The sequence below is a fragment of the Mauremys mutica genome, chromosome 5, assembly GCF_020497125.1.
Source record: "Mauremys mutica isolate MM-2020 ecotype Southern chromosome 5, ASM2049712v1, whole genome shotgun sequence".
Lineage (NCBI taxonomy): Eukaryota > Metazoa > Chordata > Testudines > Geoemydidae > Mauremys > Mauremys mutica.
In genome coordinates, this window is record NC_059076.1 from 87732466 (window position 1) to 87758115 (window position 25650).

A 25650-nucleotide genomic window follows, 5' to 3' on the forward strand; every position below is an offset into this window, starting at 1 on the left:
TAAATTGGGTGAGATGACAGGGACAAAAGCATGGAAACCAGAATATGAAGGTCCTATGATTGCCTATTGGCAGAAGTGGAATAGGCAGGCCTTGCTACAGTAATGTATGTTGCCACTGGGGAAGCTGCAGCTAGCCTCCTGGAGGCTGAAGCACACCTGGCTGCTACCAGTACTCCTTAAGGAATTCTGCACCACTGCACAGGTGCAGAGTTCATGTCTCCTGCAGATATCTTTGCTTCCCTGCAGAAAAATTACTTTCTGATGGGGAAGCAAAGGGAAGCCGCAAGAGGGGTCATGCAGCCCTCCCCAGCAGTGTTTTTGGGTGCCTGGAGTAGCCAGCAGAGAGGTAAATAACCATGGGGGAGGAAGGGGGACACAGTGCTGGGGACACCCCAGCCTATGGCTCCTACCCTATGCTGGGCTTAGCTCCTAGTCCCGGCTTGGATGGGGGTTGGAGAGGATGGGACTTCATCTTCCTCTGCATGGAGCAGCCACAGCTAGGTCAGATCCACCCCCAGAAATCTTCCCTGGCTGCAGGAAGCTCTGCACCCTCCCCTGCTTCCTGCTCCCATTGCTCCTTAGCTGCAGGGGGAGGGGTCACTGTATGGGGAGCTGCTCCACTGTTCTCCCAACCTCTGTACATCTGGACACCCCCCACTCCCCGAACTCCTGCTGAGCCTTACCTCCCCTCCACCTCACTCAGCTGCAGCTAGACCCACTGCAGAGTCCTGTTACTCCTGCATTCAGAACCCAACAAGCCCCTGCACCTAGATCCCCACACTGAGCCGCCCACACCCAGATTGTCCCACACTCAACCCACACATGGATTCCCCCCCACTAAGCCCCTCCACACTTGGATCCTGTTGGGCTGAGCCTACACCTGGTGTGGAGGGGCAGGCCCAGTGCAGCCCTTGCACTGTGTCAGGGCCTGGTGCAGCCTTACTGCTAAGTCCATATCCTGGGCAGAAGCTGTAGCGTGATCTCCAACTCCATGCAGCCAGTGGCCCATGCTCCCCACTGCCATGCTGGAGCCTCCACCTTTATCTGACAAATAAAATTCGCAGAATTTTAACATGATGTTGTGGGAAGAATTTTTATTTTTTGTTGGTGCAGAATTCCCTCTGAAGTATACCAGGGGACTTCTGGCCCTGCAGCACAGACTGCAGGCAGCAGAGGGAAGAGGAACAAAAGTAGGGAAAGCAATCCTCTGTGGGACTATTTCAGTTCAGTCCCACAATGGCAAAGCATAGGTTGTTGGCACAATTCTGCTGCCTCTGTTTGGGCCCAGTACAGCAGTGTCAATGGGGTGGCTCCAAGCCTGCTGATGCGTTTTGGGGGAAAGTGGAAAGTCTGGAGAGTTGCATGGGAAGGAGTGTTCTGAGCCTCTCAATGCTGGGTGAATGAAGGTTCAGTGCAAGGGGCATATTTCTGAGCTATGAAGTGGTTAAATAAGGAGCCCCACCTTGGATGGTGCGGGGGTGGACAGCATGTTTCTGCTCAGGTGGGGGTTGACTTGGAGGGAACTGAAGGGGTTTGGAAGGTTCTGGGCAGAGAGTAACAGTCACTTGACATTGTGAATGAATTGGTGCTGTGGAGAATAGAGGAAAATAGTAAGATTCTAGAATAAAAGATGAGATTGGAACTGAACAGTAAGGAGGTAGCAGAGATAATACTTTCTCATGCTCTGTCCCACTTGTTCATTCTGGAAGGGGTGGTGATGGACAGGGAATAGTGAAACTATTTTCTTCTTGCTTCCAAAATATTGCTGTGTAACACTCATGACAGTGCACTAGTTTTATTTTGAAAATATTAACTTGTAGGGAGAGGGGTGTTTGTGTATACACAAGCTGCTGCTTACAGCTCCACCATATTTTTGGCATGTGCTGCTACTGGATCCTAAATCTGTGCCAAGGAGGAGCACTTTCATAATGACTTGTGGATAAATGAACTAATATTATAGAATACCATCTCACGTATGGAATGGGGTTTTGCCTTGAGTCATGTTACCCCCCAATCAGAGTCTCAACCGTTCCAGACTACTGTACCTCTTTCAGGAATCTGATTTGTCTTGCATATCCCAAGTTTCACTTCATTTAAAAACTACTTGTTTATGAAATCAAACATAAAAATACAAGTGTCTCACAGCACAGTGACTGAAAAATTGCTTACTTTCTAATTTTTACCATGTTATAAAATAAATTGCAATATAAATATTGTACTGGCATTTTTAGTGTATAGAACATAGAGCACTATAAACAAGTCATATGAAATTTTAGTTTGTACAGATTTCGCTATTGCTTTTTATGTAGCCTGTTGTAACTAGGCAAGTATCTAGATAAGTTGATGTACCTCTGGAAGAGCTCTGTGTACTGCCAGGGGTTGAGAACCAGAGCCCAATGTAAAGAGAAGTACTTAAAGGGACAGCAACAACCTAACTCACTTGTCTAAGAACTCAACACTATTATTAGTAATACCCAAGACTATCATAACGAAAACTTGTCTACATTTTTATTTTGCTCATTTTGTATATTTGACAGATGTTTGTGAATTGATAGTTTAATTCTTTGCCCTTGATAGTTTGCCAGTGTACTGTTAAACCCACAAATGGAAGAGAAATATTGAAAAATAAATGATAAAATTTAATTGGTAGTGGGACTTAAAAATATGTGTAGCACTTCATCTATTCTTTGTGTGTAGTTGCTCTGATAAGCACTATAAAAACAGAGGCAGGATTGATAAATTTCTGACTGCTAGCTGAGCTAGAATGTAGCACAGTCCACTTGTAGACTTAGTAGAACAATCCTTGGAACACTCAGCTAGATTTCTAAAATTTATTAATCCTGCCTCCTGGTTTTATAGTGCTTATCAGAGCAACTACACATGATTACAGAAATGTTTAAAGATGAGTCTGCTGGGAACAATGCCTTTGTGCATCTTTTCCCATGATTTACTTAATACCCTTGACATCTGCTGAAAATGTCTCGTATTAGAAAACATAGTCAAGGACTGCATTTATCTTAAAATGGCTAAAACTGCCTTCTCCTACAGATTAAAACTAAATAGATTTTGTCATCTCTCTAAAATTCAAAATATCCTCTTAAAATCATTGAACACGTGTAACTCTTCCAGGACGGGGACAACTACTTTTTTCACTTGCATAAAAAAAATAAAATTAAAAAAATCTAGGAATCCTGACCTGAATCTTAGAGGTGTAAAACTATCAAGATTCAAAACTGGTTCTTTTTCATGCGGAGTTTTTTTTCTCTGCAGCTCTAAGAGAAACATTCCCAACAATCTTCCTTTGTGCACTTTTATCTACCCAAATTTCCAGCTGGGAAAAGCCAAAAGGTTTATTCTCTGTATGTCGCAAAGCTCCATGAATTGTGGAAGCTTTTCAATCAGTCCTAAACCTGAAATATTTAAATATGGCTTTGATAAATGATGATGCTTTACCCTCAAAATTGGAATCTACTTCTAATCCTAGTGTTCAATTGACAAGTATGAACAGCAGAATTATAAACACACTTCCACATTGATTAGAGAGCTATGTGAGTACTGAGTATCTTTTTTCATTATCACTTTTGATGAGGGCTGGGATTTGATATGGGGAGGATGGAGGCATAGATCTGTCAAGAGACAATCTAACTTCTGACAACTTGATTTTTATTTATTGTTTTTGTCTCAAGCATATTTTCCCAGTATGACTTCTGTTTGAGCATTGGCCTGCTAAACCCAGGGTTGTGAGTTCAGTCCTTGAGGGGGCCATTTAGAGATTTGGGGATTGGTCCTGCTTTGAGCAGGGGGTTGGACCAGATGATCTCCTGAGGTCCCTTCTAACCCTAATAATCTATGATCACGAAACTTTTAAAGTTATTTTAGCCCAAGATTCACAAGTGAGGTTGACTTTTTGGTTTAGGTCATGAAGTTTGAGCTTAGCAAGTCTTGATAAATGAACATCATTATGTGAACGTTTTCATTCTGGTACAAGAGGTATTTTTAGCCTACTTGACACTATGTAGTACATTCATTTATTTATTTTTATTTATATATAGTTCTAAGCAGTAGTCCACTCATTACTCCAGGGATGAGGAATGCAGTACTTCTCACTCTGCATGACAGTAACTAGAATAAATTGATTCAGGCTTATTACACTGACAGGACAGGTGACTGCTTTTATTCTTTATAACACTGCTTATTCTTATCTGGCCTAGTGTCTTCTGACTGGCCAGGCTGTTCTTCCAGTGATACTAATGTATATGCCATATCTGCCTGTTTCTCTCTCAATAGTCTTGGGACTCTCTCTTTTTCTGCACTGTTCCCCATCTAAGGAACACCCTTTTTCTGATCTGGTTTGTAAAGTCACTACTATCCTTCTTCAAGAGATATTTAAGTTCCACTTCATTATGCCTACAGAAAACTTGTCAATTTAGCCTTCTACTTAATTCTCTATAATTTAAAAAAAATCACTTAAAAAAAAAACAAAACCCTGTTCCCTCATGCTATGCACTAGACTTTGCTAATTAACTGTATAATCTTAATGAGCTCCTCCTTTTTGTTCCCCAGTCTTATGTCATATCTGAAATTGGTCTAACTTCTAGGGGCAAGGATCCTGTCTTACCAGTATTGGGAAGCTTCAGCACATAAATGGGGTGCTGTTAAAATAAAACAAACAACTGTAGTAACATGAGGGAATTGAAATGGCTGTATTTTTAAGCGTGGGAGACTTGGATTGAATTGGTAGTTGTCACAGACTTCCGTTGTGAACTTTGGTAAAATAACTTCAGTGTATTTGTTCCCTTTGGGGGTACCTCTCTACTTTTACAAGGGGCCTTCTGAGGATAAACTATAAATGGCTGGGAGGTGATTCTGATACCAGCACAAGAGAGGGGATATATAAGCATCCAATGCCATTAAATTAAGAATGCACTTGTAGTATGTACTTGAGGAAGCTCTAGGACAGGGGTCAGCAACCTTTCAGAAGTGGTGTGCCACGTCTTCATTTATTTACTCTAATTTAAGGTTTTGTGTGCTGGTAATACATTTTAACATTTTTAGAAGGTTTCTCTAAGTCTATAAACTATATTGTATGTAAAGTAAACAAGTTTTTAAAAATGTTTAAGAAGCTTCATATTAAATTAAAATGCAGATAGTGCAGTGGTTCTTAACCTGGGGTGCATGCACCCCCTGGGGCAGGGTCGGTGCAAGGATATTTTGCGCCTTAGGCGAAACTTCTACCTCCCCCCCCCACACACACACATCAGCTCATTGAGGGGCAAATCCCAATGAGCCTTTATAGACCCAGGGCCAGCCATGCCCAGGGGCTGCTCCCCAGACCAGGTTTCCCCCTCCCCACCCCCTGGACTCCCCTGGAGGGTGCACAGCCCCCACTGCAGGCTTCCCCACCCAGGTGGCCCCTGCCCCGAGTCCACTCACTGGCTTTGCCAAGCTTAGGCCATGCAGCAGCTCAGCAGGAAGGAGCTGCCATCCGTAAGCACCGGAGAGCCAAAGCGTCCTGCTTGCAGCAGCAGTGAGCCCCAGCCATGGAGGAGCTGGCGCAGTGCAGCGGGGCAGCAGCCCTGCAAAGGCGGCGGCGCCACTAGCAGGGGAGTAGCTGTGCCCTCCTGCCCAGGCTGCGGCCTGGCACCCCCCGAGGAGCTCCTGCAGGCTGCGGTAGATGTAGGCGGGTGCCAGCCCCCATGCGCGCCCCCCCCTCGACTCCCCCCTCACCTAGTGTTACTATATTTCAACCCCCAAAAAAGAGGGGAGAGCCCTACCCTAGCCCCGGTCCCATCCACTCCCTCCCACTTCCCACCCCGACTGCCCCCATCAGAACCCCCAACCCCCCCCGCTCCTTGTCCCCTGACTGCCCCAACCCTTATCCACACCCCTGCCCCCAGACAGGCCCCCAGGACTCCCATGCCCCATCCAACCTCCCCCTGCTCCCTGACTGCCCCCCGGGACTCCCCTTACCATGCCCATGGCAGTCAGACGCTGGCTCCACGTGGAGGCCTGGGGTTCTGTTCACTCAGCCGGCAGCAGACTGAGCAGGGCCGACGGCTGGGATCCTGGCTGGCAGCCACGTGCCAGACAAAAACGGCTTGCATGCCACCTTGGCACACGTGCCATAGGTTGCCGACCCCTGCTCTAGGATTTTAATGAAAATTCAAATAAATTAATGTCAACTTGAAACGATTCTGCAGGTGAGAGGAATGAAATGGGTGCCCTAAAAATACTGAGCAAGAAATTAGTTACGATGATGCTGAGGAAATACTTAGCGTTTATTCATAGATTCTAGGATTGGAAGGGACCTCAAGAGGTCATCAAGTCGAGTCACCTGCCCTCATGGCAGGACCAAATACTGCCTAGACCAGGGGTAGGCAACCTATGGCACATGTGCCGAAGGAGGCACGCGAGCTGATTTTCAGTGGCACTCACACTGCCCGGGTCCTGGCCACCGGTCAGGGGGCTCTGCATTTTAATTTAATTTTAAATGAAGCTTCTTAAACATTTTAAAAACCTTATTTACTTTATATACAACAACAGTTTAGTTATATATTATAGACTTGTAGAAAGAGACCTTCTAAAAACATTAAAATGTATTACTGGCACGTGAAACCTTAAATTAGAGTGAATAAATGAAGACTCGGCATATCACTTCTGAAAGGTTGCCGACCCCTGGCCTAGGCCATCCCTGATAGACATTTATCTAACGTACTCTTAAATATTTCCAGAGATGGAGATTCCACAACCTCCCTAGGCAATTTATTCCAGTGTTTAACCACCCTGACAGTTAGGAACTTTTTCCTAATGTTGAACCTAAACCTCCCTTGCTGCAGTTTAAGCCCATTGCTTCTTGTTCTATCCTTAGAGGCTAAGGTGAACAAGTTTTCTCCTTCCTCCTTATGACACCCTTTTAGATACCTGAAAACTGCTATCATGTCCCCTCTGTCATCTTTATTACAAACTAAACAAATCCAATTCTTTCATCCTTCCTTCATAGGTCATGTTCTCAAGACCTTTAATCGTTCTTGTTGATCTTCTCTGGACCCTCTCCAATTTCTCCACATCTTTCTTTAAATGCAGTGCCCAGAATTGGACATAATACTCCAGTTGAGGCCTAACCAGTGCAGAGTAGAGCGGAAGAAGGACTTCTCGTGTCTTGCTCACAACACACCTGTTAATGCATCCCAGAATCATGTTTGTGGGTTTTTTTTGTTTTTTGCAACAGCATCACACTGTTGACTCATATTTAGCTTGTAGTCCACTATAACCCCTAGATCTTTCTGCCTTACTCCTTCCTAGACAGTCTCTTCCCATTCTGTATGTGTGAAACTGATTTTTCCTTCCTAAGTGGAGCACTTTGCATTTGTCTTTGTTAAACTTCATCCTGTTTACCTCAGACCATTTCTCCAATTTGTCCAGATTGTTTTGGATTATGACCCTATCCTCCAAAGAAGTTACAATCCCTCCCAGTTTGGTTTCATCTGCAAACTTAATAAGCGTACTCTGTCGTTGATGAAGATATTGAACAGACCCGGTCCCAAAACAGACCCCTGCAGAACCGCACTTGTTATACCTTTCCAGCAGGATTGGGAACCATTAACTACTCTCCGAGTATGGTTATCCAGCCAGTTATGCACCCACCTTATAGTAGCCCCATCTAAGTTGTATTTGCCTAGTTTATTGATAAGACTATCATGTGAGACCGTATCAAATGCCTTACTAACGTCTAGGTATACCACATCCACCGCTTCTCCCTTATCCACAAGACTCGTTATCCTATCAAAGAAAGCTATCAGATTGGTTTGACATGATTTGTTCTTTACAAATCCATGCTGGTTGTTTCCTATCACCTTACCACCTTCCAAGTGTTTGCAGATGATTTCCTTAATTACTTGCTCCATTATCTTCCCTGGCACAGAAGTTAAACTAACTGGTCTGTAGTTTCCTGGGTTGTTTTTATTTCCATTATTATAGATGGGCACTATATTTGCCCTTTTCCAGTCTTCTGGAATCTCTCCTGTCTCCCATGATTTTCTAAAGATAATAGCTAGAAGCTCAGATACCTCCTCTATTAGCTCCTTGAGTATTCTAGGATGCATTTCATCAGGCGCTGGTGACCTGCAGGCATCTAACTTTTCTAAGTGATTTTTAACTTTTTTTTTATTTTATTTTATCTTCTAAACCTACTCTCTTCCTATTAGCATTCACTATGTTAGGCATTCCTTCAGACTTCTCGGTGAAGACCGAAACAAATAAGTCATTTAGCATCTCTGCCATTTCCAAGTTTCCTGTTACTGTTTCTCCCGCCCCACTGAGCAGTGGGCCTACCCTGTCCTTGGTCTACCTCTTGCTTCTAATATATTGATAAAAAGTTGTCTTGTTTCCCTTTATTCCCGTAGCTAATCTTGCCTTTGCATTCCTGTGTTGTTTGCCTATATTCATCCTTTGTAATTTGTCCTAGTTTACATTTTTTATGACTCCTTTTTATTTTTTAGATTATGCAAGATCTCGTGGTTAAGCCAAGGTGGTCTTTTGCCACATTTTCTGTCTGTCTTACCCAGCAGAACAGCTTGCTTTTGGGCCCTTAATAGTATCCCTTTGAAAAACTGCCAACTCTCCTCAGTTGTTTTTCCCCTCAATTTTGATTCCCATGGGACCTTACCTATCAGATCTCTGAGCTTACCAAAATCTCCCTTCCTGAAATCCATTGTCTGTATTTTGCTGTACTACACTTCTACCTAGTGTACTTTTTCACTAGGAGGGTGGTGAAGCACTGGAATGGGTTACCTAGGGAGGTGGTGGAATCTCCTTCCTTAGAGGTTTTTAAGGTGAGGCTTGACAAAGCCCTGGCTGGGATGATTTAGTTGGGGATTGGTCCTGCTTTGAGCAGGGGGTTGGACTAGATGACCTCCTGAGGTCCCTTCTAACCCTGATATTCTGTGATACCCTTCCTTAAAATTGTGAACTCTATGATTTCATGATCACTTTCACCCAAGCTGCCTTCTACTTTCAAATTCTCAATGAGTTCCTCCCTATTTGTTAAAATTAAGTCTAGAATAGCTTCCCCCCGGTAGCTTTCTCAACCTTCTGAAATAAAAAGTTGTCTGCAATGCAGTCCAAAAACTTATTGGATAGTCTGTGCCCCACTGTGTTATTTTCCCAACATATATCTGGATAGTTGAAGTCCCCCATCACCACCAAATCTTGGGCTTTGGATGATTTTGTTAGTTGTTTAAAAAAAGCCTCATCCACGTCTTCCACCTGGTTAGGTGGCCTGTAGTAGACTCCTAGCATGACATCACCCTTTTTTTTACCCTTTTTAGCCTAACCCAGAGACTCTCAACACTTTAGTCTCCTATGTCCATCTCCACCTCTGTTCAAGTGTGTACATTTTTTAATATACAAGGCAACACCTCCTCCCTTTCCCCCGTCTATCCTTTCTGAGCAAGCTGTACCCATTCACACCAACATTCCAGTCATGCGTATTATCCCACCAAGTTTCGGTGATGCCAACAATGTCATAGTTTGTATTTATTTATTAGCATTTCCAGTTCTTCCTGCTTATTACCCATAGTTCCCACATTTGTATATAGGCATCTAAGATACTGATTTGATCTTGCCTCCCAGTTTTCCCCTGATCCTCCTTTCTCTCTGCCATTATGGCCCATGCTCCCTTCTATTTCTGACCCATCTCCCAGGTCTCCATGTTCCCCACTTACCTGTGGGCTTTGCTCACCGGTCTCCGTTGAACCTATATACTGTCTTCCATCTAAGAGCTCACTGTAGCTTCAGAATGCTCCTGGACGTTAGATAAATATTCTACAGTTGGAAAACTGAGTTGGAGGTTAAGTGATTTAATCAGTTTCCAGTAGAAATCTGTGGCAGAGCTGGGAATAAAACACAGGTCTCACGACTCCATCTTGTGCTTTGAACCAAATACCATAGTCCCCCTCTGGAAGAAGTATGTTGTCCTACAGTTAATATTTTTTTAGCCACTAGGTGAAGTGGCTGAATTAATTAACCACATTCCAGAGTGTAGGAACTAATCCAGGAAATATTTTGAGATGTAATTATTCAGTTTTTTCTTAGCATTTATCATTCTGCTCTTAATTTTGTAAACTAGAGGAAGGAACTTTTTTTTCCAGCTTACACATGATACTTGGTTTTTATGGTTTCTTCTTGGAATTAGCTACTTAATGGCCTATGGCCACTGCTACTTGGAGATTCCTCTCCAAATTAATTTTTCTAAAACTGCAGTTTGGTGTTTATTAGTCACTCCTTATGAGTATTTTCCAAGAGAGCACTGATCTCTAGGGAACCAAAAAAGAACATGGGTCACCTATGAACAGGACTCGTACTTGACGTTTCCAAAGCTGGGAACTCAACACCATTGACTGGCTATGTTTTTATGTAAATTCTCAATTACTTTTGTTATAAATCAGCTGCATTCTTAAGACCATTGTCTGAGCTTTGAAAACAAATGAAGGGGTCTGGAGATATTTGCAGCTGTTAAGTTCAGGATGTGCTGTTCAACCAGGGTTTCTTGAAGTCTTTCTCACACTTAGCTTCCAGATCTCTGGAGTGGAAGTTCATGGAAAGACTGAATAGGCCTCTTTTTGTTTTGCTTTTAAAGATGAACCCAGCAACATCGTTCAATGCCTGGCATCCTCAGTACCTAGAGATGTGTAACAGGTGGCTAACTGAACAAATACAGATTCTTATCAACATGAAAATATTGCAGATTCAGCTTATACTGTTTCTATACTACCTGATTCTGGAAGTTCTATAGTATTCTTACTTTGCCAAGCGTCTAACGTAGACTGTGAAAGAGGAGTAGTGTATTTTTTTTTTAAAAAAAATCATTTTACTAGATCGATTAGATCAAGTCATTCTGTAAAGTAAAAATTATTCTTGGCACTATTCAAAAAAGTGGTAGAGGTTGCTTTGTGGCTTTGAATTTTCTGTTTTTGGAACTGTTTAGCTTCATATGTTTTAATCTACACCACTCACAATTTGTACCAGATAGTGGTTTCTGGCCTCATGCAAGCTCCCACAAAAGATCCAAACACTCAAGAATGGATTCTAAATGTTTCTATGATTGCTTAAGTACTTCATTACCTTAGCGCAATAACTTGCAAACCAGAAAATCGCAGAAACCTGGCTCTTTATCAGGTCTCAGATTTAAAACTAGAGTGACAGTGACATCTTACTCAGATCAGTTACTCTTAAGTTACAAAATGTACACTTGTCAAAATAAGTAATAAAACAGCACTTGGTAAAGTGTTTCTTTTCTGGTATACTTGTAATGTCACTCATCTAATTTGCAGATTACTGAATTTTGCAATGAATCTTAATGATCAGGATGACTAATGAGGTCCTGCTACACATTTGTAACGTGCATATATAAGCGGAACATGCATTTATAACTGCTCTTTTGTATAGCTCAATAGTAAACCAATAAATTACTTTGCCTACCCTTAATTTTTAGTATTAAACAGGCCGGCATTGCCTATGAGCAAAACTCAATGAATTGTTAGTCTTTTGGGCTTGAAACTTTATGGACATAGTCTTACAGCACCATCTGGTGTTGAGAATTGTATTCGTTTATGCCAAGATGCATATACATTCATGAAGCTTCTTCCTTCCTAAATCTCCATGTAGTTGTCCTACTTTTTAAGACAGCCTAAAGGTTTTATGACCTTCATACAAATCTTATGTCTTTACAAAGATGTCACTTAATCCCTCATGCCCAAGAGTGAGAGGGAACTATTGACATACCTATATGAAAACTAATATGGATAAACTGGAGTAACTTAAATACCTGGTTTAATCATATTGCAGCTAAAGGATCTTGTGGGTCTAATACATGGTATTAATCTGAATTATGTGGTCATGGCAAGTGGAATGGGGAAAGTCCTTTTTTCTTGGTGAAACTGATGTGCTATATTTTAACATTGCATGTTTCCTAGAAAACCTGGAAGTCTATTTAGCTAAACCATATATTTAGTTGCAGATACTCTGGCTTAAATAGTAAAGTTGTCCTGTTAATTAATACTACAGTAAATGTCATCTGAAAGTGACAATAATACCTCCATTCTATCTCAAATAGGTTATATTTAATACTTCTCACTTTTGTCACTTCTGTTTACAAGCTCCAATTGACAGGACATGGTAAACTATGCAAAAACATCTTTGTGCCAGTATAACTGAATGACAACAAAGTTCTGAGAATACTATTTATCCAATCTTGCAGACCCAGAAGTCTTTTGAGCTATCATTTCAAGTATAGTAGAACTTGCTGCTCTTGTTCATTGCTTGTGCTCGTTCTGCTCGTATATGGTGCAATTTACTTTCCAAAAGAAATTTCATATTGGTGCTATTTGTCCCTCATCTGAGAATCAGCATGCATTAGGCTTCAGCTATCAGCATGGAAATAATTTCTGACCCCTTACGCTTTCAAAAACAGGAAAGAATCTGAGTGCCTTTTGAGCTAGAGGTAGTATTTGGAATTGCCAGTACAGAGAACTGTAACATGTTTTGTCCTTGCAAGATGAATTTTGACTTTCCCAAGTCAGGCACTTGCACAGAAGCACTGATTTGTGGAATCTGGGCAAATCCTGTTTTGATCATCGTATCCACAGTGCACAGATAAAATTGGATACTTTTGAATCTTCATAAATTCCTCATTGTATTAAAGCAGTCTTTGCAGGGTAAGTCAAATCTTGGACTTAAACCTTTTAAGGTGTTGTTTTACTACAGTCTTTTAAAATGTCTCCTAAAATTCTTTTTATTTATATATAGTAAAAATGTGCCTTTCTTCTTTGGGCCAGACTATATCCTTATTTGTACCAGCAGTAAGTGTCTTTTTAAAGTTCTATCTTTCTCTCCCTTAAATTAACAGGAGTGGAAACTTCTTCCAGAGGGAAGCCTGCCTCTATGAAAACATCTCTAGCATCTTGGGCCAGTTCTGGCAAATCACTAACTAAATCAAAAGTGCCCATTCGGAGAACTGCTAGCATCTCTTCAATCAGTAGTACTCAGAGTGAGCAAAGTACTTGCAGTAATAATTGTAAGTATCTTTGTCAGAGTTCTCTGCTGTTAACCATTGTTCTCCAGGACCAAATCTTTCAGTCCTTAGCTGGGAAAAATTTATTTGAACGGGATTATTGCCTAGCTAAGGATTACTGGTTTTGGCTCTTAAGAATGTTGCCTTTTTACACGTTTTTCTTCCTAAGAGGCACATCCTGTAGTCTTCTCAGTTGAAGGGTCTTGAGAGTTGGTGCCTGACTTAGCAAAAATGAACTTCTTAAAAAAAAAAAAAAAAAAAAAAAAAAGAGAACTTTCTACACTCTTGGTACATTCTAAAACTTCCTGGCATTACTGAGCATGATGCTTTCCTTGAAAGGGCTTTTTGTATATGGTGTAATAAGTTGAGAAAGTTTGAGCATTGTGAATTGGATGTTTTGTGGTAACACTGAGAACAGTGCAACACAGCCCCTTTGTACCCATTTTTTGATGAACTATAATTCATATGTTATCCTGGTGTGTTCTTAATGAAATCTACTATATAGATGAGACTTGAAATTTCATTACTTTCTTGTTTGAAAGTTCTGAATATACAGTTTGAAATTACTAAAGTGAACATCATCCGTACATTTGGGTGTACAATGTAAATGTAAAAACAATGAATTCCTGATAAAACGATGACCAGTCTAAATTACATATTGTTTATGTCCTTAAACAGTGGATAAACGAATGAAAACTCTCGTATATCAGTTGCAGGAATGTTAGGGAATGAAAAACCATGCAAAAAGCAACATAAATTAACCCATTGATGGGGAAAGTGATTCTAACATTAAAGCTATTTAAATTCAAATATCCTCTTACTATTACATTGTCCTATTTTATCTTTGGGATTGGGGAGGGAAGTTCACTTATGCTAAATTTATTTAAACACAAAAAAAAGTTGCTGGATTGAGGATGATCCATAGTACACTTTTCTTTATCACTGAGTTGTCCTGTTTGTTCCTGCTATTTTTCTTTTCTCCTGAAAATAAAAACCTACCATGAGCTGAAAGGAATATGTATTTTTTTGTATTAAAATTTGCAACATATTTCTTCTATAATCAGATTGCTTCTGTTGCCCTGACAGCCATGTTGACTTTTGCTGTTCAATTTTAGTACCATGACTGAAATTCCTAAGGAGGTTGTAAACGCTTTGTGCTCTCTCTCCTAACAAAGAAAGGTTCATCGCTTCATAACAAAGAGATGTATTCCTTTCAGATTAAGCATCCAAACCGATGACTCTTTCTTAGTGTGATTTGCTAGCTGGTTTAATCTGTTTTTGTCCTCTGCCTTGAAGCTTACAATTCTTTCCACTCTAATTCACTAAGAGCAAGCATGAGGAATATGAGAGGATGAACATGGCTGCAGTCTTTCTGGCTTTAAGCTTGCTTTGATTCTTTTTAAATGACTATACCAGGAGGACTCCGCAGTTGTACAGAAACTGATTTTTCTCCTCGTATTTTCATCAATTCTACACTAGCACCACCGACTGATTCAGGAAGCCACTATGATATTACCTTATTGACATTGCTGGTAGTGGGATCTTACAGCTTTTTTATTATTCCTTTGTTAGCCACGTTTACTGGGAAAAGAAGTAGGTCATTAGCCTTTTTTAAATAAAAGCATGTTTGGTTTCTTGTTAAAGTTGGTAAAATCTATCAAATTAAATGCTTTAATTTGCTGTTTTCCCAAAGAAAATACTTTTCTTAATTTAAATTAATAAATTTACAAAAAATGTTCAAACTAAATCTTGACTTCAATGTTTTTGTGATTTGTAATCATATTTGGATTACATGTGGTTAATATTTTCTGTGCAGTGCAATTTTTTGCTGACCTTTTTGAACCATCTTGTCAGGCGAATCAGTACCTTTTTTTACTTTTTTTTTTTCTAGAGGTATACAGAGTATTTCTTCTTGTCCTTATGTGATAGTTAGCTTATTAGACAATGGCATCAAAATAAAATCATAATTGGCAAAATCTAAAATTCTTCACTATCAGATTACTGGGACATTCAAAGGTCAAGATGGGATACTTCAGTAAACCTAGTGTAATGTAAAATTTAGGATAATATAGTCCTGTTTAACATTAAACTGACAAATTGTTTAGCTTGATATTTAAGATGAGTTGATATTTTTCTGTAAAAAATTAATGGAATATAACCTTCCTGTTGCTGCCTGCTCAGTCCTTTGTTGTGATTCTCTTAGAGGGTTAAGTTTCCTATGATAGTAATATTTTGCTTTTGAGTCTAATTAGCACTTCAGTTTTATGACGGTCTTCTATCTTCTAAGAAAACCGTGTTTGTGAAATTTTGGCATAATGTAATTGTGTATAATAAAAAAGAAAAGTATTATTTGCACTAGTAAATGTGGCTGAGGATTGAAAAATTAGAATTGCAGCACCCTGACCTTTTTTAGCAATTGTGTAGTGTGCACATGGTAAATTGTATTATGATGTAAATAAAGATTGAGAACACGGGTGTGTAAATCGTAAGGCTTGCAAGTATGAATTCCAAGTGCTATTTTTGTCCTTGTATAGAAGTAATTGCATGCAAAGAAAATAAAGCAAGGTGTAGTATTTCAGCAGTAAGATGCTGATCTCAACAATTCACCTTGAGCCATAGGAATATAAACCAATCTGCTTTCACCTTGGCTTGACTTGCATGATGCTGTTCAGTAACTTGGTGGGGCTATTTTACATCTTCTATTACTGTATATAGAACAATTTGGGGGTGTCTGACTGGTGGAAGTTTAATATATAACAGCAAAATTATTTTTGAGTAATACTTTGATATGCTATGAAATTCTCAGGAGTATAATCAGACAACTATAACTCGTTAGTCTGAACTATGGGCTCTAATGTCTAAAGTACATATGCATTTTTTGCACATGCCTGACTTGGACTGTGTGAACAAACCAAAGCTGCAAAATTTGGGCTTTGAAATGCGTACAGTGAGATTAGTCTTGGTGAATATCAGACAAAGCTTTGTGCCAATTTATCCATGTGGACAAGATGGAAATACAGAAGCCTATACTCAGCTATTTGTGATTATATTATAAAATGTTACTAATTAAAACTATAGGAAATAGGACCATCAGTAACTTACACAAGAGACTTAGTTTTTTATAAAACATCTAGCTAAAAGTGATAGGCTAATTCTCTAACTCTCTCTCTATACATGATTTTTGCAATAGCTACAAGTGCCACAATCATCATCAAGAATGGAGAATGGCCTTCAAAAGCTACGTGTCAAAATGGCATTTCTGGATCTATCTCTTTGAAGCCAGTGCCCAGACCTAGAGTGTACTCCTTAAAATCCACTCCAAAAGGTATCTGAATCTTTTTGTACATAATGAAACTAAAGTAATTCTTTACTAGCTTACTTTGTTTTACATTACTGTTTCCCAAAGCAGTGGTCCAAGAAACACTTGTTGGTAGTTTTGTGGAAAACTGGCTGATTACATGATGGTGTCTTATTTCCAGCTGTTGATGTTGCATTAAGATGGCCAAAAAGATATTCTTTCTGCTGTAGTTGCCAGAGGATTGCTATGCTGTTGCTAATGGGAGAGAAGTGGTCCACTAGATACTATATAAATGTATGTGCTCCAGAATGACCTTAAGACTACTTCCATTTCCAACAGATATTGAAAAGTAGTAACTCTCAGCACCTTCATCAGACTCTTACAGAAAGTGTGATCTGACCTCATACTCAATTATATCAGTTGCCACATATGACTGTAACAAAACTCACACATTGAATATTATTCTGCCTTAATGTTGCTAAGTTTGCCATTGAAGCTATTTTTGCATTAAGCCTAAGTTTGAAGTATTACTGTTGGGTATCTGTCGGAGATGGAGATGGAAAAGGGCACTTACCAATGGTTAAGTAAATGGTCTATCTGGGTGGCTGTCTTTGCCCGACTTGTTACCCGGTAACAGACCACAACATGAAAGAGCAGGGGTAAGGCAAGAAATACGTATAAAAGGAGTTCATGTCCTCAAGTGGGCAAAAAGAACAAGTGTCTACAAAGCAGAGACACCTGTGGCTGGATCGGGCTCACAGGGCTGTTTGCGTTGTTGTGTAGACTCCTAGGCTCTGGGACCCTGTGGCTGGGAGGGTCCTAGAGTCTGGGCTCCAACCTGAGCCTGGAAGTCTACACAGCAATGAAACAGCCCTGCAGCCTGAGCCGGAGTCAACTGGTACCGTCCAGATGTGGGTTTTACTTTGCTGTGTGGACATACTCCAAATATGGCCTCAAGAGACCATAGCCAGTCAATACACTGTTCACATGAACACTTGATGATACAGGGCCTGGGTATATCCCTACTGCTCCCCAAGCTAGACAAACTCAGATTGGAAATAAGGTGTAAATGTTTAACAGTGAGAGTGATAAATCCTTGGAACAATTTACCAAGGATCATGGTGGATTCTCCATCACTGACCATTTTTAAATGAAGATTGGATGTTCTATATAAGATCTGCTCTGGGAATTATTTTGGGGAAGTTCTATGGCCTGTGCCATACAGGTCAGACTAGATAATCGCAATGGTCACTTCTGGCTATGGAATCGATGAATTCCCATCCCCACTCATAAAAATGCTACTTTTAAGACTTGACCAGGATGAATAATAAGTATGTATGAATGTAAGGTTTCCTTCCTTATTTTAACTTCCCATTTTAAAGCTCTTTGTAAAATGCTCCCAAAACTAATTTTAGATGACGAACCTCCTGCCAGTCAGAGTTGGCAGTAACAAGGGCTGGGTTCAGTATCTAGGGGTTCCTTTTCACCAATACAACACAAAACAGTCTCAAGCCCCAACCCAGTGACTGGGATAATTATTATCCCCCTACCCCCGCCAGGTGCCTCTAAGAGGTTATACTTCCCCTCTCGTAAGCAAAGAGTCTGAGCGGAGCAAAAAACTTTTAAGAAAAGGAGGGAAATAATGCAGCATTAATTTGGGAAACACCACAAATGGGGTTTATAAACACAAATCATGTGCAAAAGATCCACCACCAAATAAGTTGGGCAGTGTCCTTTTTCCCTCAGGGTCTGAAGTCCAGTAACCCAAAAGTCCCTTTAACATGCCCATCCCTTCTCTGCACCCCATTCACAGTTGCTGTCCTTGGACAATGCAGACCACAGTTCAGAGGTGCATCTGCAGAGTTCACATCCCACCCTTGGTGGGGGAGGGGGGAGAGAGAAGGCACCTTACTTGCCCCACTGCTTGGGCATGCACTCACTGCTCCTCTCTGTGGGGCTCTGCTCTGGCACCCTCCAACAGCCGCCTTGCTGGCCCCATCTCTCCACCAGCTGCCCTGCTGGCTGCACCAAGATGTTTTCAGTGCCCCTCCTCTTAACACAGCTCTCAGTGATTTCATCTCTCAATGGGAGATCCTCACTGCTGGTGCACATGGGGCAGTCTCTTGCATCAGAGACACTGTTCCAAAGGAGGTCTAATACTTTGATCTAGGTATCAATGATTTCAGCTCTGCAGCCTGTAACAAGACTCTCAATTGAGTCTAAACCAGCTCTGTTATTACACAGTGGAGAAAGGAAGGGTCAAATGATGTCTGGGGCCCTTAGGCAAAGCTCATACCATCAGATACGCGTACCTGCCCCCACCCCCTGCCCTGGGCTTTGGAATGCATATCCCTTGCCTAGCAACTGCCATTTAGTTGAGGACGAATCCCTCAATTAGGAAATACCAAATACAGTTCTGCTTCCCTTGATTCACACTGCAAGGATAACAATGCTTTATTACTCCTGCCCCAATAACAAGGAGACTGGGGATCCTGCACCAGCCAAAAGTGACCATTTGCAAGCAATCCCATCATGCTGAGCACCTAGGCAAGGTGGGTGTGCCTATGCAAACGAGATCAGCTCCTGAAGTCCTTTTCCACAGCTCACCACTAGATGTCAGGGAAGAGCTCATTCGGACTCTACTTGCATGATAACATTGCAAGAGACTTCTTAATGCAAAATCTATTGTCACATATTATGTAACTTCACCTCATCCCTGACCTTCTCAACCCACAGAGGAGAGGGAGCTTGAGGAAAGGTAGTCGTCTAACTCTTCCAAGGGTGAGGGGACCATGGAGAGAATGCGCAGTCATTGAGTAGGGTACCTAGTGGCTGAGATACGTAGCCTGCCCTCGTCAGATGTTACTGCCCCACCTTCCAACAGGAGCCCAGAAACTCCTCAACCAGACACTAGCTCCTTCTGCTGCCCTCATTTCTAATTCCTCTTACCGGCTAAGGAGAAATCAGAGCTCTGCTTTTGCTTTTGCTTTTGGCAGAGATTGGTTACTTGTGCTATAACCTCTGCTGCTGCAAGTAGTTTATTTTAAACACCATCTCCTGTTTCTTGTTAAACATTTCATTCTGGTTCCTCTCCACTTACGCAGTGTCTGTACTGCAGCTGGGAAGTGTAATTCCCAGCTCCCTTAGGCCTTGTCTACACTACAAGACTATTTCGAATCAACTTAGTTCGAATTTGTGGCTTCGACCTTATGAAGTCGAATTTGTGTATCCATACTAAATACACTAATTCGAATTTCTGAGTCCACATTCACGGGGCCAGCGTCGACTTTGGAAGCGGTGCACTGTGGGAAGCTATCCCGCAGTCCCCGCTGCCCATTGGAATGCTGGGTAGAGCCCCCAATGCCTGCTGGGGGGAGAAATGTGTCGAGGGTGGTTTTGGGTAAGTGTTGTCATTGAACCGTCAATCACAACCTCCCTCCCTCCCTCCTTGAAAGCGCCTGCGGGCAATCTGTTCGTGCACTTTTCTGGTCAGTGACAGCGCGGACGCCACAGCACTGCAAGCACGGAGCCCGCTGCGATCATCGCCGTTTTCTCCTCCTCGCACTTTATCGTCCACCTCTTCCACAGTCAGCTGATGAGAAATTGGGCTACTTTTCAATGGTGCTGCAAGCACTGGGGGACCATAGGGGACGTTTTACAAACATCAACGTCGGGTGGCCGGGCAAGGTTCATGATGCGTGTGTTTTCAGGAACTGTGGGCTGCTCAGACGCCTGCAGGAAGGTAGTTTCTTCCCGGACCACGAAATAACTGTTGTGGATGTGCAGATGCCTATAGTCATCCTCGGGGACCCAGCCTGCCCGCTAATGCACTTGCTCATGAAGCCCTATACAGGCGCCTGGGACAGTGACAAGGAACTCTTCAAATACCAGCGAGCAGCGTGACCTGTGACTGTTCAGTGTCTTTACAGAGAAGCTGAACCTGCCCCTGTTTCTTTACCCAGTTACTGTTGACTTTCCTCTTCGGTTACATACCCCGGTACCCCCACTTCCAGCACACGTGTAAAAATAAAATACATGTCCCATTATTACTTAACAAAGGTTTCTTTATTCATGACTTTTCGTGAAAGGGTTGAAACTGGGACGCAGGCTGTGCTGGGTAGGGTGTACGGTGATGTAAAGACCGCCTCTAAACTCAAGGAATGACAGGCTCCTGCTCCTAGAGCGGTCCGCAGTGCCGGAATGCTTCTTTCAACGGAGCCTGCCATCCCTCTTTATGGAATTCTGTGTGCGGGCGGATATGTGACCTTGTGGTGGAGGAGGACGGATACAGATTCCTCAGCTGCGTGACTCAGCGGTCCAGGACAAGGACCGCTGTATAAGATCTGTAACCGCCCTCCCCCGCTGCAATGTCACATCTCCCCCGCCCACACAGATCCTGGAAACCACCATCAAAAACCGACCAGGGTGCCTACTGACTACACCGTGTGTGTGACCCGCTGCTGATCCTGCCCCCGTGTCTGTACCCTAGGAAAGGTGACTGTCCTATGCAATTAACCACCCCCTTCCCCACGCCCCCCATTCAAACACAGTCTTCTTTGAAAAAACATAACAGAAACAGTAATTAACAGCAAAGCATTTTTATTAATTAAGTAGACAGTTAGGGGATGGGACTGGGATTGGGACTACTGTGAGTCTGGAAGTGAAGGACTTCGGCAAATGTAGGGTATGAGAGCTTTTGGGTACTTGAGCACTGTGCTGTGGTGCAGTGACAGTATTCATGTCCCCGGCCGCCCCTCCTCCTGATTATTTTCGGTGAGGGGGGTATGGGACTTTGTGGCGGGGGAGTGCGGTTGCAGATACACTGCAGGGTGTGTCTGTCCTCCTGCAGTCCTGCAGAACATCCACAAGGCGCCTGAGCGTGTCCGTTTGCTCCCTCACTAGTCCAAGCATTGTTTCAGTCGCCTGCTTGTCTTCCTCATGCCACCTCTCCTCCCGTTCGCTGTGTGAGCGCTGGCACAGAGAGACGGTCTCCCTCCACTGGCTCTGCTGGTCCGCCTCTGCTAGGTAGCAGCCCATACGTTCCTCGAACATCTTGTCCCTTGTCTTTTTCTTTCTCCGCCTAATCTTTGCCAGCCTCTGCGAGGGGGATGCTGTGGCAGGTCTGGAGACAGTGGAAGCTGTGAGATGGGAAACGGAGTGAATTCCTTGCAAAGATACATTTTTACGAACAATTAACTGAGTCTAGGCTGTCTCTGTGAATTCTGGGTTGAGACCCCTGTGCCTGCTGGGGCAGAAATCATTTTCGCGGTGGATTCTGGGTAAATGTCGCCAGTCATTCCTTCCTCCGGGAAAGCAACGGCAGACAATCATTTCAAGCCCGTTTTTTCCCAGATTTGCCCTGGCATACGCCATAGCGTGGCAACCATGGACACTGTTTTGCCTTTTGTGTATGTCACCGTATGTGTACTAGATGCCGCTGACAGAGGCGGTCCAGCAGCGCTACACAGCAGCATGCTTTTGCTTTTGCATGACAGCAGAGATGGTTACCAGCCATATTGTACCATCTACCATACCATAAATTGGTAATAAGATGGTAATAAGATGGGCATGGTTACCTGTCCTTTTGCACTGCCCCATTTGGTGCTGTCATAAGTGCCCCTGGCCGAGCAGCCAGGGGCGCAAAAGCAAAAATTGGGAATGACTCCCTGAGTCAATCCCTCCTTTTTGGTATCTAAAAATAGAATCAGTCCTGCCTAGATTATGGGCAAGTGTACTAGAGAACCACTGTATCATAGAACCAGAGAGCACAGCTGCTCTGTGTCCGATCCTGCATAAATTATGAGCTGTATGCTATTCACAGGGGGTGCTCCTGCAACAACACCACCTGTTCATTCCGTTCTTACCCCAGCCTTCCTGGGCTACCATACCATTGTCCCCCCACTTGTGTGATGAAGTAATAAAGAATGCAGGAATAAGACACAGTGACTTGTTTGTGAGAAATGAGCGGAAGGAAGCCTCCAGCTGCAATGATAGTCCAGGCAGGACATTAAGGAGTGTGGATGAAGGAGCCCATCATCCCTCTGCTAGTCCAGGGGCAATTGAATCTTTTATTTACAATGAAGGGTGGGGGCTGATGGAGCTCAGCCCCCTGTTGCAATGATGAGGACGGTTACCAGCCATATTGCACCATCTGCCATCAAAAATTAGGGACAGGCGCCCTTGATCGACCTTACTGATGCTAGTCGGCATGGTTACCAGCCCTTTTGCACTGCCCCATGTGCCAATAGGCTGATGATGAGGACGGATTTCCATCTTTCTGTACCATCAGCCATCCATAGCGTGGGGGGAGCAAGGATGTTGGTGTTGAGTGCTGCACCATCGCGTCTATCTGCAGCATTCAGTAAAGATAGGGTGACATGTAAAAGAGTCAACAGAGGATTGTTTTCACTTCTGGTGGTGGGTGGGGTGTGTGCGCAAATTGCCGAACTATGCCCTGACCCACCGCAGACACTGTGTTTGACCCTAGAAGCATTTGGAGCTCATCCAAGAATGCAAATACTTTTCGGAGACAGCAGGAACTGTGGGATACCTTGCGTCCTCATTCCCCCCTCCCTCCATGAGCGTCCATTATATTCTTTGGCTTTCCGTTACGCTCGTCACGCAGCTGCGTGCTGAGTCTGTGCTATGCCGTCTGTCCGTAGATTTTTTAAAAATACTTTGGACCAGGCGTAAAATTACAGTAATTACCCTAATTAGATGCAGGAGTCTCCGAGCGAGATCACCCTGAGGAGGGTCACTGAAGGAGATAGAGAGCGCATGCTGCGTGAAAGCTAGCACGAACCAGGGCCCGATGCAGCCGTGCTCGGGGAGGCAGTGCTCCCTGAGTACCTCATGAAAGCCTTGCGCGGAAAACTGTGCTACCACGGAGCACCCAATAAGGCAGCTCTCCCCAGGAACCTCCTGCTGATGCTTTTCGATTAACGCAAGGAGAGCTTCGTGGAGATCTCCAAGGATGATTTCTGTTCTATCCCCATATCTAGAGAGACCTCCTTTTCACACAGTTAAGATTCCTGTTATATTAAGAATAAAAGTTAACATGGTTAAAGCACTTACCGACTGCTCCTTCCCCTGATTCAGGGTCCGGGTTAATGGCCGGGGAGGGTTGTTGGGGGATCTCCGTGACGGTGATGAATAGATCCTGGCTGTCGGGGAAACCAGCGTTGTAAGCGCTCTCGCCTGCCTCGTCCTCCACAAACCCTTCCTCATCTTCCCCGTCCGCGAACATCACCGAGGAACTGGCCATCGACACTGTCCCATCGTCAGAGTCCACGGTCACTGGTGGGGCAGTGGTGGCAGGCTCCGTAGCGTCCGTTTGCCGCTTTGATTTTTTGGTAGCCTTGTCGGGGGTCCTTGATTTTCACGCGGCGCTGCGTTGCATCCCGCCTGTATCCTCTGTCTCTCATGGCTTTGGAGACCTTCTCGTAGGTCTTCGCATTCCCTGTTTTGGAGCGCAGCTCCGAAAGCACAGACTCCTCGCCCCACACACCGATCAGATCGAAGAGTTCCCAGTCAGTCTATGCTGGATCCCTCTTTCTATTCACAGATAACATGAACTCCTCTGCTGGAGAGCTCTGCATCGTTGCAGGTGCTGCGGAGCTCGCCCCGATGTCCAGCCAGGACGTCAGATTCAAAGTGCCCAGACAGGAAAATGAATTCAAATTTTCCCGGGTCATTTCCTGTGTGGCTGGTCAGAGAATCCAAACTCCGACTGCTGCCCAGAGCGTCAACAGAGTGGTGCAGTGTGGGATAGCTCCCGGAGCTACTAAGTTCGATTTTCATCCACACCTAGCCTAATTCGAGCTAGCCATGTCGAATTTAGCGTTACTCCACCTGTCGGGGTGGAGTACCGAATTCGAACTAAAGAGCCCTCTAGTTCGAATTAAATGGCTTCCTGGTGTGGACGGTTGAGCGGTTAGTTCGAATTAACGCTGCTAAATTCGAATTAAAGTCCTAGTGTAGACCAGGCCTTAGAGACCCACATTCTAGCTCTCTTTGAGCTAGGGTACTAAAAATAGCAGTGTGGCCAGGGTGTCTTGGGCTAGCCATGAGATTACAACCCCATCAGAGATTCTAAGTATGTATTTGGGGTAACAGCAACTTCTATTTTAGTGCTGTAGCTCAAGTGGACCTAGAGTGTGTGTCTACCAGATCTAGGAATCACACCTTCTAGTTGCAGCATAGACATACTCTTAAGTGAGTTTATGTAGGACTTCTCCATCAGTTGACAAGCTTAATAATGCCGTTCATAACCATAAAATGCATCTGACCAGGTGCAGGTTTTTCTTAAATCTTTCTTTGTACAATATAGCATCTGAACTACTGCCATACATGGTATGAATGGAGTAGCAGCTTCATTCAGTGGCCAAAATCAAGTGGCGTAATAGGAGATGGCTGAAAAGCTTTCTCTAGAATACTTGCTGCTAAAATGCTTCTGTCAAGCACATTTTGGGCTAACAGGTTACTGAATTCTGACATGTCTTAAGTCAGGAGTGGTGGTGGTGTACATTATTGTATTTCAGTGAAAAGTAGGAATTTGAGATAATTTCATGAAAACCACTACACACAAAATTGGATTTAAAACACTGAATAACTAACAGAAGTAATTAAAGCTTTGAGAGGATGACAAGCTATAAAATAACTTGTATCTTTAAGTATGAAAGGCAGGGGCCTTGAGGTGGTGGTACTTTGCTGCTGTTAGTTGCAACTTCTATATTTAGATGTAATAAGGTAAATTTTTAATTTTGGAATACATCTGAAAATGCATTTCCTAACACTCCTTATTAATTTAAAACTATTTTAAGTATCTTATTTTTTCCATTCTCAATTTTCAATAAAGAAAATTGACTTAAAGTAGTTTTTATTCATCTAAGTCATTGTTCTGCCATTTTAAAAATCTTTCTAAAGGGGACTGTAGTTCGGAATCAATTTCCTCTGTAACTGTATGTTGATTCTTAAAAAGAGTTAAAGTTCAGGGTTTTAAATGATCAGCAACCTTAAGTTATTTTCTTAAATTGGACAAGTTCTTATCACTGATCTAGTTTTAAATTTAAAAACCTAATCTAAGTCTTTGGTTTTTTTAGGAACAAAGAACAAGTCTGGTTCACTGAATCAATGTATACCAAAATCAGCTGGACCATTTCTTCCAGCAAGGAAAACCAGTGAGCCAAGAGGCAACCAGATATTGGGTAAAGTCTTTCTCATTTACACTTTGCAGTCTTCCCTTTCTTTAGTGAGAGCTCTGCTGTTCAATTTTGAAATGCTC

At 42.8% G+C, this 25650-nt stretch overlaps 1 protein-coding gene across 3 annotated transcripts in view; it reads left to right on the plus strand.

Moving 5' to 3' along the window:
- The window catches only part of MTUS1 (microtubule associated scaffold protein 1), a 201060-nt gene that overhangs the window by 56123 nt on the left and 119287 nt on the right, over positions 1-25650 (plus strand). For 2 of the 3 annotated variants that reach the window (XM_045017624.1, XM_045017625.1), the window contains 3 exons: positions 12905-13072; positions 16260-16394; positions 25469-25573. In XM_045017624.1, coding sequence (XP_044873559.1) covers positions 12905-13072; positions 16260-16394; positions 25469-25573 — 408 coding nt within the window. The remainder of the gene's footprint in view (positions 1-12904; positions 13073-16259; positions 16395-25468; positions 25574-25650) is intronic. The other variant, XM_045017626.1, reaches the window with a different exon arrangement.